This window comes from Eptesicus fuscus, chromosome 13 (assembly GCF_027574615.1).
Source record: "Eptesicus fuscus isolate TK198812 chromosome 13, DD_ASM_mEF_20220401, whole genome shotgun sequence".
Taxonomy (NCBI): domain Eukaryota; kingdom Metazoa; phylum Chordata; class Mammalia; order Chiroptera; family Vespertilionidae; genus Eptesicus; species Eptesicus fuscus.
In genome coordinates, this window is record NC_072485.1 from 65076059 (window position 1) to 65089530 (window position 13472).

At 36.0% G+C, this 13472-nt stretch overlaps 1 protein-coding gene across 1 annotated transcript; it reads left to right on the plus strand.

Annotated features, from left to right (window-relative positions):
• Window positions 1-6820: 6820 nt before the first annotated feature.
• LOC103302299 (olfactory receptor 5B3-like) lies at window positions 6821-7857 on the plus strand. The gene has a single exon (XM_008159360.2). It carries the CDS (start codon window positions 6821-6823, stop codon window positions 7760-7762), a length of 942 nt encoding a protein of 313 aa, XP_008157582.2. The 3' UTR covers window positions 7763-7857.
• The last annotated feature ends 5615 nt before the right edge of the window (window positions 7858-13472 follow it).

A 13472-nucleotide genomic window follows, 5' to 3' on the forward strand; every position in this document is an offset into this window, starting at 1 on the left:
GAGGTTACTGTTTCATCAAATGCACAGGCAACACAAACTAAAAGGAACATACAGAACTTGGGCAATGTGACCCAACAAAAAGAAAAAAATGAATTAGTAATTGATCCTAAAGAAATAGAGATCGGTGAATTGGCAGAAAATGAATTCAAAATAATTACCTTAAAGGATCTCATTGAGTTAAAAGAGAACACATATAGACAACTAAACAAAATCAGGACATCATACATAAACAAAATGAGAAGTTTAACAAAGAGATATAAACCATGAAAAAGAACTAAACAAATTCATGAGTTGAAGAATACAATGCTTGACTTAAAAAAATAACAAATAGCTTTATACTCAGGCTTGATCAAGCAAAAGTAAGAATCAATGAGCTTGAAAACAAGTTATTTGAAATGTTCCAGGTGGAGGAGGAAAAAAAAAAGAAAGAAAGAAAAAGCAATTTGAACAGTCTAAGTACTCATGAGAAACCAATTTATGCATTATAAGTGTCCCAGAAAGAAAGGAGCCATACCTGTGGAACAGTAAGCCTAATGATTATCATGGCAGGAGAAAAGACAACTGAAGGGTGGTGGGTATGCTTCAACTAATATATCAATCTTCCCAAAGTCCATTTTCTAGAACTATTACATGTCTCTCCCTGGTTGAAAAGGGGGGCAAGCACATATGGGTAAGCATATATATTGTTTGAGTACCACTATTTTTAAAATTTATTTTTATTGTGGAGAATATTATAGATGTCCCCCATTCCCCGCCCCTTTGTCCTTTCCCACCCAGCCCCAGCCACACCCCAGGCTTTCACCACACTATTGTCTGTGTCCATGGGCTATGTATATATGCATATCAGTTCTTTGGTTAACCTCATCCCAGTCCCTCTCCCTCTTCCTTCTGATATCTGTCAGACTGTTTCATGTTTCCATGTCTCTGGACCTATTTTGTTCATCAGTTTATTTTGTACATTAGATTCCACATATAAGTGAGGTCATGTGATATGTGTCTTTCTATGACTGGCTTATTTTGTTTAGCATAATAATCTCCAGGTCCATCCATGCTATCTCAAAGGGTAAGAGATTCTTCCTTTTTATAGCTGCATAGTATTCCATTGTGTAAATGTGCCAGAGCTTTTTTTTTATCAGCAAAGCAGAAATAGAGAGAACATATCTCAACATAATAAAAGCCATATATGACAAACCTACAACCAACATCATACTCAATGGGGGGAAGAAACTAAAAGTATTTCCCTTAAAAACAGGAACTAGATAAGGTTGTCCTTTTTCACCACTTTTATTCAACATAGTACTAGAAGTCCTAAACATAGCGACAGATAAGAAGAAATAAAAGCCATCCAAATTAGAAAGGAGGAAGTAAAACTATAATTATTTGCAGATGGCATGGTATTGTACAAAAAAAAACAAAAACAAAACACAACAACACAAAAAACCTAAAGACTCCACCAAAAAACTACTAGATTTAATAAATGAATCTGGCATTGTGGCAGGATTCAAAATTAACTATAAAATATCAAGTGCTGATAAAGATGTAAAACAATTTGAATGGATTGCTGGTAGAAAATAAAAATAATTAAAAAAAATTTTTTTGGAAAAACAGTTTAGCAGTTTCTCTCTTTTTTTTTCAGTTTCTCATTCAAATAAATACATACCATATGACCAAGTAATCCAATTCCTAGATATTTACCCAAATGACATGAAAACATGTTTATACAAAAATGTTCAGGCAAATGTTTATATCAACTTTATTATAATTATCAAACACTAAATCTAACACAAATGTTTCTCAACTATGAAACAAAATAAGCAATTTATAATGTCCATATAATATAAATACTATTCTGCAATAAAAAATATTTCATTACAACACAGGTAATAATGTGGATGGACCTCAAATGCTAAGTGAAAGACAACAGACTCAAAGAGTATATATACTAGGGTTACAGATGAGAACATTCTTATAAAGGCAAAATTATTTGGCCAAAACTGTTTATTGTTTGCAAGGGAGGGTAAGAGAAGGGGTTTTCCAAAAGATCATAGGAATTTATTTAGGTAAAAGTGGTTTCTTGAATACTAATTTGACAAAATTCTTAGAACTATACACTAAAATTGTGGATATTACTGTATGTAAACTACACACACACTCACACACACATATATATACATACATATATGTATATATATGTGTGTGTGTATATATGTATGCATGTGTATGTGTGTGTATGTGTATATATATGTATATATATATTATATTATATATTATATTTATATATACATATATACATACATATATATATATATATATGCAACAGTTACAATGGAATGACCAGAACAGCCGGACCGGTTGCTATGATGCACACTGACCACCAGGGGGCAGATGTTTAATGCAGGTGGTCAGTGCGCTCCTATAGGGGGAGTGCCTCTCAGCCAGAAATCAGGCTCACAGCTGGCGAGGACAGCTGCGGTGGCCGGAGCCTCTCCCGACGCCGCAGCAGCACTACTGAGCAGCAGCAGCAGGCACAGAGGGCAGGGATGAGTGCTAGTGGCACCTGGCCCCGGTTTGGCCACCTGGCACCGGTTTGGCCACCTGGCACCGGTTTGGCCACCTGGCACCGGTTTGGCCACCTGGCACCTGGCACACTGCTACATCCTATAGGGGATGTCTGACTGCCGGTTTAGGCCTGATCCCCCTGGGGACCCAGCCTACACCAGCAGTCAGACATTCTCTGAGGAGTCCCAGATTGTGAGGGCACAGGTCGGGCTGAGGAGACCCTCTCCCAGTGCCTGAATTTTGTACACCAGCCCTCTAGTTAATTATAAATTGACAAAAATAACAAGAAAAGACAAGTAATAGAAAAACAAGTATGTACAATTAAAATAATCAGCATGTCCACACAGGCAGTTTAATTTCATCTTTCCTGGGAAAGTGGGATAAGCAGCTGCAGATGCTCTCTCAGTGAAAATTCCCAGAGAGCTCCACATCTCAATAATTCTCTCCAAATCCCAGGAAATATGACTCATTGTGACATCATTTTAGTTTTACCAGTTCATATGCTGAATCTATCTGGTGATCATTTATTCATCTGAATATTAACACTTGTTAGTATGTAGAGGCCTTATTCTAGGATTTGCTATGAGCCTTCAACCATAGTCAGGGAAAACACCCTAAGATAAAAATTACATAGATTGCCTTTAAATGAGAATCTCTTATTGAGATGTTATACAGGTTTTCCCTTATGTGTTATTTACAGACACAGTTCTGTGAATTGTGAGACAGAGGTAATATTATATTATTATGTTTATTTTACAAGAAGTAGGGAAGTGACTTCACTAAGGGCATAGAAAGAATGCATGTTGTTTCCCTGCTTTAGTGATTTTGGAACCTGATGACCACTACCTGAGACCGCTCCTCTAATATTCTGCAGCTGATATTCTGATTGACCTCCAGCAGACAGGTAAGCATCTATATGCCGTGAATATTTTTAGTGAGAAATGTAATTCATGCAAAAGCAGTGGGACAGCTATACTTCCTCTGAGTTATTTGGAAGCTAAAACAGATATTTTCAATATTTTTCTAAAATACTAAGGTGAGACTGGGCTATAAATGTCAAAAGTGGGAATTTACTGAGACTTATGAAACATCTGTCTGCCTCCCTAAAGATATGAACAAAAAATAATAATATAGATGATAATGTGATTGATCAAGTAGTAATATCATCTTGTTCACCAAATGTTGACCCTCTCATTAGACATAAAACACACACACACAAAGAATCATATACTTTACAATGTAAACTGTAATTGAAAAATGAAATTTAAAAAATAAAGTAAAATGAGAAAAAAACTAACAAGTAAACTAGAAAAGCAAAAGCGAGGAATGATTTTTAAACTACAAGTGTGTCTAATCTGAATTAACAAATTCCAAACTACATTTTAAACTTGTCGCTGTAATCTCATGCTTCTCATTAATAGTTCATCTACATATGTAGACAGTGAATGGCTACAAACACAGACCCTTTCTTTCAAAATGTGCTTTATGAACAAATATGCTTATAAAACCTGGTATCTCAAATTGTTACACAAATTGAAAGGGCTTTAGCATTCACCCCACCCCCCAACCCTAGCAAAAATCCACAGCAGTTTCTACCATATGAAAAGTGTTTTAATTCCAGCTATGTCATTTGTTAACTTGGATAATTTTGAAGTACAATTAAAAGATGATTAAGAACTTTTCCCTTGTTAGCTAGAACTCAAGAAGAGTTATCTTTGTTCTCAACTATTTAATCATCTTTGCAGTCATTTCCAATCTAGCTTTGAAGCATAGACTTTTGATTAGATAAAAAGTGGATTACACAGCTCATACAAGAAATTCTCATATGAGCTGTGTAATTTTAGAGTATTATATAACTTCCCACATCTTCAATTTTCTTGATAGTAAAGTAGGAATAATAATACTACCTATTTTACACACACACACACACACACGCATACACACACACAAACTCTTATTCATTGTAGAACTACTATATGGTAAAATTGGTCATGTGTGTTAAGGTTGGAAAACATAATGTGATGAAATAGGCTTGGGAAGTGAATTTTTAAAAGTTTTAGAAGTAAGGTGTGGGGGATAGAAAACAGTAAAGGAGGTAAAATATATGGTGGTGGAAGGAGACTTGACTTTGGGTGGTGAATGCACAATACAATATACAGATGAAGTATTATAGAATTGTACACTTGAAACCTATATAATTTTATTAACTAATGTCACCCCAATAAATAGAATAAAATTTTTAAAAAGTAAAGCAGATTTTAAAAAATATTTTAGGAGAAAGATGTTAGTAGTTAGCAGAAGATGGATACCTTTCAAATTGAAATAAAAAGATTTAAAATACTGTTCCTACAGAGAATGGATTCAAATAAAATATTTTACAACATAGCACTTGCCACCAAAACAGATCTATAAGCTTAAGACATACCATAAACAAGCAATTTTTAATACTGATCTCTGTGGTTCTATTATGAGATGACAGTAATGAGAGAAAGAATTAATTTAAGAAAAAAGGACTATCTCAAGCTAAAGTATGGATTTCAAGGAAGAATTAAGCAAAATGATGGCTCACATATAATTGCTGGGACAGTCAATACTATGGGTGAGGAAAGAAAGTGGAGGAACTGGAGACACAGAAAATCTCAGTGGCCCTACTGTGAGAAAAGGCAAATTGAAGAGGAAGGCTTTAAAACTTCAAAACCCTTGCACAACTAAAGACCTGAAACCACCCATTTTTCCCAGACCAGCATAAAGCCCATCATCGCATCCTAATAATAATATTGCAGCTGCATTCATCAGACTGTGCCAAACACCCACCGTTTGTGTGTGTGTGTGTGTGTGTGTGTTGTTTTTTTTATTGTTGACAGTATTACAGATGTCCCCATTTTCTCCATCTTTGCCCTTCTCCACCCAGCCCCAGCCCCACTCCAGGCTTTCACCATACTATTATCTGTGTCCATGGACTATGCATATATGCGTATATGTTCTTTGGTTAATCTCTTCCTATCAGTCTGTTTTTTAATTTTTACAATAACACTGTAAGTAAAGTAGGTCTTATTACTGTCTTAATTTTGCAGATGGCTATATAAAGTTCAGGTGAGTTAGGTTAGGATAATGATTCCTAGGTTGTAAATAGTAGGGCTAATATTCACCTCATCCCAGAGCCCAAGCTCTATACCTGATACTTTGCCTTCTCTTCAGAATTGCCTCTGTTGATTATACATGCCCCTACTACTACACTTATCCTACCACATCTGCTATGCATCTATCTCTCAGTTACTACACTGTAAACCCCCAAGCACTTAGTTTGGACCAATAGAGACAAGGAATACCTGTAAATTGAATTCAATTTGATTTAAATACAATTAAGGCCATTAGACTTAGAAAGCACTCATTGTGGATTCAAGGGTTGGATTGGATCCAAAGTATGGCTTCTCAATTAATATTTGTTTGAATGTAAAACAAATTATTCAACCTCTTTTGTATTCTAATTTAAATGAGGGCAATAACAAAATCCTATATAATAGAAGCCTAATATGCTAAGTGTCTTACCATTTGACCATTCAACCAGTCACTATGACATGCACTGACCACCAGGGGGCAGATGCTCCAACTGGTAGGTTAGCTCACCGCTGGGGTCCGGCCAATTGGGACTGGGTGAGATGGGCAGACATGCCCTGGAGCCCTCCTGTGGTTCCTCCCTGGCCCTGAGATCATCCAGCGGTGGGATACCTCAGCCTTTCCTGGTGCCCTCTTGCAATCTGGGACCCCTCAGGGGATGTTGGAGAGCCGGTTTCGGCCCAATCCCTGCAGGCCAGGCCAAGGGACCCCACCAGTGCACAAATCTGTGCACTGGGCCTCTAGTAAACATATAATGTTCTTAGAGGATATAATGAATATATTTTTCAAGTGTCTGGAGCAGTTTTTGGCAGGTGAGCAAGCATGCATGTGCTTTTACTAGGCGTGGGGAAAGTGAATTGCCAGATATATTCACTCCGGAGAAACCATTCAAGTTATTTGGTTTTCTATATCTCAATTTACAAGCTTATAAACATTAAAATAAGGGAGATTTTCCATAAAGATCCTTAAGATTCAACATAACATAAATCTGTACACAATGAATGCACTAAGTTTTATTGTCAAGCTGATTTTTGTCTGGAAAATCTTGAAATACAAGTTATTGCTATAATGAAATAATACATATTGTATGGACACTCATTTGTTGTTCTTATAGCCACCGAGCATTTTGTGATTCTCCACATTGATGAAGAATGAGACAGAAGTGACTGAGTTCATCCTCCTTGGACTAACCAATGACCCAGAACTGCAGATCCCTCTCTTTATAATGTTCACTCTCATTTACCTCATCACACTGATTGGAAATTTGGGGATTATGGTGCTGATTCTCTTGGACTCTCGTCTCCACACTCCTATGTACTTTTTCCTCAGTAACCTGTCTCTTGTGGATTTGTGTTACTCTTCAGCTGTCACTCCTACAGTCATAACTGGGTTCCTTGTAGGAGATAATGTCATCTCCTACAATGCATGTGCTGCTCAGATGTTCTTTTTTATAGCCTTTGCCACTGTGGAAAATTACCTCTTGTCCTCAATGGCCTATGACCGCTATGTAGCAGTGTGCAAACCCCTACACTACACCACCACCATGACGACAGGTGTATGTGTGCATATGGCCATAGGCTCCTATATCTATGGTTTCCTGAATGCCTCCATTCACACTGGGGACACTTTTAGTCTCTCTTTCTGTGAGTCCAATGTGATCCATCAGTTTTTCTGTGATGTTCCAGCAGTCATGGCTCTCTCTTGCTCTGACAAACATATTAGTGAGCAGATTCTTGTTTCTGTGGCAAGCTTCAACATCCTTTCTGCTCTCCTGGTTATCTTGATTTCCTACCTGTTCATATTTGTCACCATCCTAAAGATGCACTCATCTTCAGGGTATCAGAAGGCTCTCTCCACCTGTGCTTCTCACCTCACTGCAGTCTTCATCTTCTATGGAACTATTATCTTTATGTACTTAAAACCCAGCTCCAGTCATTCCCTGGACACAGACAAGGTGGCCTCTGTGTTCTATACTATGGTCATCCCCATGTTGAACCCTCTGGTCTATAGCCTGAGGAACAAGGAGGTCAAGAGTGCATTCAAGAAGGTTGTTTCAAAGGCAGAATTATTTTCTTTAGGATTATGATTTCAACATTGTGCAATGTTCAATAACCTAGTTTCATTAAGGCCACAGTAAGATTAAGGTCCCAAAGTAATATCCTTACCTATTCAAAAGTCTCTTGCCCCAAAAAAGGAAACATCATGTCCAGAAATGTACCTGAACAATGATAGCTAAGATGTCATGGGGCCTGCTTGTCAAAATCCTTATTAAGGATATTGGTTTATTCACTTATTCTACAGGCATTTTGTTTTTACCACATTAATGCAAATACACCTAAAATAGGGCTTCAAAGGAAACTACGAACAAAGTGCATGCATGCAGCCCAGAAGGATACCTCACCTTGAAGTATAAATCAACAATATTTCACATTTTGCTTCTGGAAATGCTTTGTAATTTTTATCGCTGATATTTCATGTCTAATTTGGTTGATTTAAATGATCTTTTGTTACTGCCCCATTCTGTTACTCTACTTCATTCACACTGATTTTTTTCCTATTTTTCACAAACTGACAATTCTAAACATGTTCCTTCCTCAGGTCATTTGTATTTGCTCTTTCCCGTGTGGAGTGTTCCCTTACTCCATTAAGGCTGGTGCTTAAATGTGACTCTGTTATCGATTTCTTTCCAGACCACCTTTATAAAATAGTCATTCTTTATTTCCATGTACAATGTCTTTTCACTCTGTGTTATTTTTCATAGCCCCTATGAATCATCACCTATTAAAGAATTACTTGCTCACTTTATTATTTATCTTCCAAACTAGAATTTAGACTCTATGAAAACAATAGCTTTATCTGTTTTATTTATAACACAATCCATAGTACCCAAATGACTATTTCATAGTAAATCTCAATAAAGTTTTGTTACATGAATGACTAAAATAATTAAGCTTTGAATCCAACTGTATCAATATGTTGAATATTTAAACTATTTATGATTATATTACACTTGATCTTAGCCAAAAGGCTGAGAAGCAATCTCTATTTATGATTATAGTATGTCACTCCCATATCATTAACTTTCTAGATAGATGCATAGTGCATTTCAAGAAGCACAGCTAATATGGTGCGTTGCTGAAATAGTTTTATGTACATTCTCATTCATTGTGTGCACGTCAATATTTATACACTAAGATTTCCTGGATCCCATGAGCAAATGAATCATCTGCAACAATCTTATAATTTTACTTAGAAGTGATGTCTTATTAAGTGGCAAGTAAAACATCCAACAAATACTATTTAGTAAACCACAAAAGGCATTGAATATGAGATTACTTAAAGGTTTAGTATCTGATTATATTTGAAAATACTTCACACATATGAAATATAATGAACTGAAATGATTCTAAATGTCTATAGAGAATATAAACATGACAATATATATCAATAATAAAAATACAGCATATTCAATATGCTAGTACAGGGCGTAAACTTATGCTTTTAATTTTGATCCCCAGGGAGCTCTGAACTATACAAAATCTAGACACATAAATGTATGCCCTTGTCTAATTTGTTATCTCTATAGAATGAGAGGCTTCAATATTGCAATATTGCAAGACTGTGCTTGGATATGCTAATATTCTCATGCTGGTACTTTTGGATGTCCCAAATATTCACTTCTTTCTTTATGGTGATATTTCTCCTCTTGGAACCATTCCTAATTATTATTATCTTAAATATTTAACTTTAGAATTATTTTAGAGTTACAGAAAAAAATTAAAATGGTGCAGATGTTCAATGTAACCCTGCAGCATTCTGGACAATGGCCTGCAAAAAGATCACCCTAATTTCTGGAACCTTCTAAGGTTATCTTATATGGCCTAAAAGGACCATATAAGTGAGTAAAGTGAGGATTTAGTCTGGGATTATCTGTGTGTACAGTAAGATACTCATATGTTACTTATGACAGGGAGTCATGGAGATTTGACCACAGATAAATGATAAAAGGGGAATAGGTAATGTGACCTTGGAAGCAGGTGCTGTGACCACAAACCATGGAATGCCAGAAGCCACCAGAAGATGCACAGCTCTTCCAACCAATTGATTGTTGTTCAGGGAAACTGATTTTGGACTTCTGGATGGAGAGGAGGATGGGATCTGGGTGGGGGGGTCAAATAAAGGGGGGTAATGGGACATGCGTAATAATGTCAACAATAAAAATAAAATACAACTTTTTAAAAAAGAATAAATATGTGTTGTTTAAGCTTATAGGTTTGTAGTAATTTGTTATCACAGTCATAAAAAACCAATACAATTCTTGGCTAATTTTCCCTACAGGGTACATTTGTATAGCTAAGAAACCAAGATTGACACAATACTATTTTCTAAACTTCAGATTTTATTTAGATTTCATTAGTTTTCCCACTGATAACATTTTCTTTTCTTGCATTTAATGGTTGGGTCTCTTTAATCTCTTCTGGTCTGTGAAAAGCTCTCTGTCTTTTCCTGTTTTTGATTACTTTGACAGTGTTGAGAATACTAGTCAGGTATTTCACAGAATGTCCTACAGTTGTGATTTCCTGACATTTGCTCATGCTGAGACTGGGGTTAGTTATAGTTTATAGAGACTCATATGAAGTGTTTTTTCTCTTCACATCATATCAGCAAGATTTGTCTCTTTTCTCCTCAATTATTTATTTACTCAGTCATCTATAAAATAAAAGCCTAAGCAACCATTGGCAGAACAACCGGTCACTATGATGCACACTGACCACCAGGGGGCAGATGCTCAATGGAGCTGCCTCCTGGTGGTCAGTGCGCTCCCACAGGGGAGCGCCACTCAGCCAGAAGCTGGGCTCATGTCTGGCGAGTGCAGCAGCAGTGGCGGGAGCCTCTCCCACCTCTGCGGTAGCGCTAAGAAGCAGCGAGCCAAGCAGTAAGGAGCAGCAAGCAGGCGGGCAGTAAGGAGCGTGGGCTCCCAGACTGTGAGAGGGCGCAGGCCGGGCTGAGGGACCCCCCTCCAGTGCACAAATTTTGTGCACTGGGCCTCTAGTTTATTTATATTAGTGTGTTCTCATTCATTTTATATTATGGAAAATAACCAATTCTAGGTTATTTAGTTTTTGCTCAAATTGTTCCACATTCACCACTCATAGCTCTTTCAGATTGTTCCTAAGTCCCTTTGACAAAGCTTCACCCTTTTGTTTGTGTGAGCACTCCCTTACTTTCTGTTACGACAAAATTCTCTAGGCTTATCTTGTATTTTTTCTACCCCTAACATAAAATATACTATTTCTACAAAGAACCTCCTTTCTTTTTTAAAGAATGGCATTTAAAAGCCCAGGTTTGAATCCTGATTATGCTCATTGATACTGAAGTTTTATTTCTAGACGCTCTAACCCACGGAAGTAGGAGGTATCTGTCTATGTAGTCTGTATAAATTCATAATTTATGGCTATTCTCCATCTATCCACCATACCTATAGTAAGTTAAACATAAGTGTATACTGATGTCCCTGACTCTAATCCAGCAATTTTCAACTGGCATGCTGTAAGAATTTTTAAAACATGCAATACCTGACTATTTAGTCAGGGGCACTAACCTCTTTCCCTTAGATTGTAAAAAAAAAAAAGAAAAGAAAAAGACAAGAGTCAACACAACAATAGCTATCCGGTGTGAACGATCAAAATTATACCTATTTTTTTGTCAGATTGGCAAAAAATATATTTTTTTGGTGTGTCACAGAATTTTAGTAATTAGCTTATGTGTGCCATGAAATGAAAAAAGTTGAAAATTGCTGCTCCAATCTATTTCATTCCAACTTTCCCCTTTTCTTTCTTTTTTTCTTCCTTCCTTTCTTTCTTCCTCTCTCTCTCTCTCTCTGTCTCTCTCCCTCTCTCTCTCTCTTTCTTTCCTTCTTCCTTCCTTCCTTCTTAGTCTCCTTCCTTCTTTCCTTTCTAATATATCTTTATTGTTGAAACTATTACATATGTCCCTATTTTTCCCCCATTGCCCTCTCCCACCTCCCGCCCCCCACTGCCTTCACCACCCACTGTCTGTGTCCCTGGGTTATGTATATACGCATGAGTTCATTGGTTGATCTCTTCCCCCTTCCACCCTCCTGTCTTCCCTCTGAGGTTTGACAGTCTGTTAAATGTTTCTATGTCTCTGGATCTAGTTTTGTCTGTAACTTCCTTCTCTGACAGTGAGAAACTTGGTTCTCAACAAGTCCCATTCACTAACGTATTGGTGTGACTCACAAGTAAATCAGTTCCATAATTGTTAATCTATACCCCCATGAGAATCAACTTTAGTTACTAAAGTACAATATTCTTTATGGTTTATTTTATTTTTAGCCTTTTTAAACATATTGTTTTCCAACATTATTTAGATCAGCTAATTTTTTTCCTATATTCCTTCAGTGAGGTTAACTCATACCTTTGTAATACAACTAGATTTTTTTAACAGTCTGTGTTCACTCCTGTAATTCTCCAATGCTGATTCTTTTTAATTTATATATATTAAACATCATGCTTTGCTGTGCATAGTTCTATTGGTTTTAACAAATGCAGTGTCATGTGTTCACCAGCCCAGCACCATGGCAAATGTAGACAACCACTCCCTACTCCCCAAACCTTTGGAAATCATTGAGTTTTTTTCCCATCTCTGTTACATAAATGGAATCAACAATAAGGACCCTTTAGGTCTTGTTTCTTTTATTTTAAAATCCACTTTAGGTTCATTCATAAATCATTATTTATTCTATTTTATCACTGAACAGGGTTCCAGTTTAATGATGTTCTACAGCTTGTTTAACCATTCACTTTTGGAAGTGCATCAGTTGCTTCCAGTTTGGCAATTCTTAATCTCAATAAAACTTTTAAAAACATTTGTGTAGAGATTTATGGGGTAACATATGATTTCACTTTACATTTAACATTTAGTTCTTTCTTTTGTATATGAACTGACAATTGTTGCAGCAAAATTTGTTGAAAAAATATATTTTCTCCATTCACTTGCCATTACATCTTTCACAAAAATTATTTGGTTATATATCTATAAGTCATTTCTGTATGCCAAAAGCTGTTCCATTTACTTATGGGTCTATATGTTCCCAGTGCTATCCTGTCTTCATTACTCTATGTTATAGTAAGTCATGAAATAAAATAACTTTAATGCCCATACTTTGTTCTTCTTTTTTATAATTATCTTTGCTTACTTACTAGTTTTGGCATTACTTATAAATTTATAATCAGCATGTCAATACTTATTCCTAAAAAAGCCTTACTTGGGTTTCAATTGTTATCACATGGAGTCTGCAAAGCAGTCAACTTTGTCTCCCAATCCATGAATATGGTATATATCTACACTTATTTTTTTTAAACTTCATTCATAAGTATTCTATATTTTTATGACTTTTAAGACAAATATCTTAAATATGGTCAAAGCAATAAACAAAATGTTGGACATAAAAACTAAAGGAAATCAGACAAATTAGCTATCAAAAAATAGAGAATATTAATAGAGAGACAAAAATTATAAGAAGTAACTAGATAGAATTCTGGAGCAATAACCAAGAAGAGATGAGGTAGATATCAGAAAGGCTCAGATTGCTTGATTTTAAAATATTAGTATCTTTTTTACTTTTCAAAGAAGCTTGATATTCATATTCATATTCATGATATTCATATCAGGACAGGATATCAATATATGAAGTAGATGGAGAGGGTGTTGTTATTTTTTTCTTATGAATTAAGAAAATCAAGGCTGTAAAAAAGAAGGAAATTTTACCTTTT

Excerpts from the sequence above, each read along its gene's own strand:
- LOC103302299 (XM_008159360.2), top strand. The coding sequence starts at position 6,821 with ATGAAGAATGAGACAGAAGTGACTGAGTTCATCCTCCTTGGACTAACC.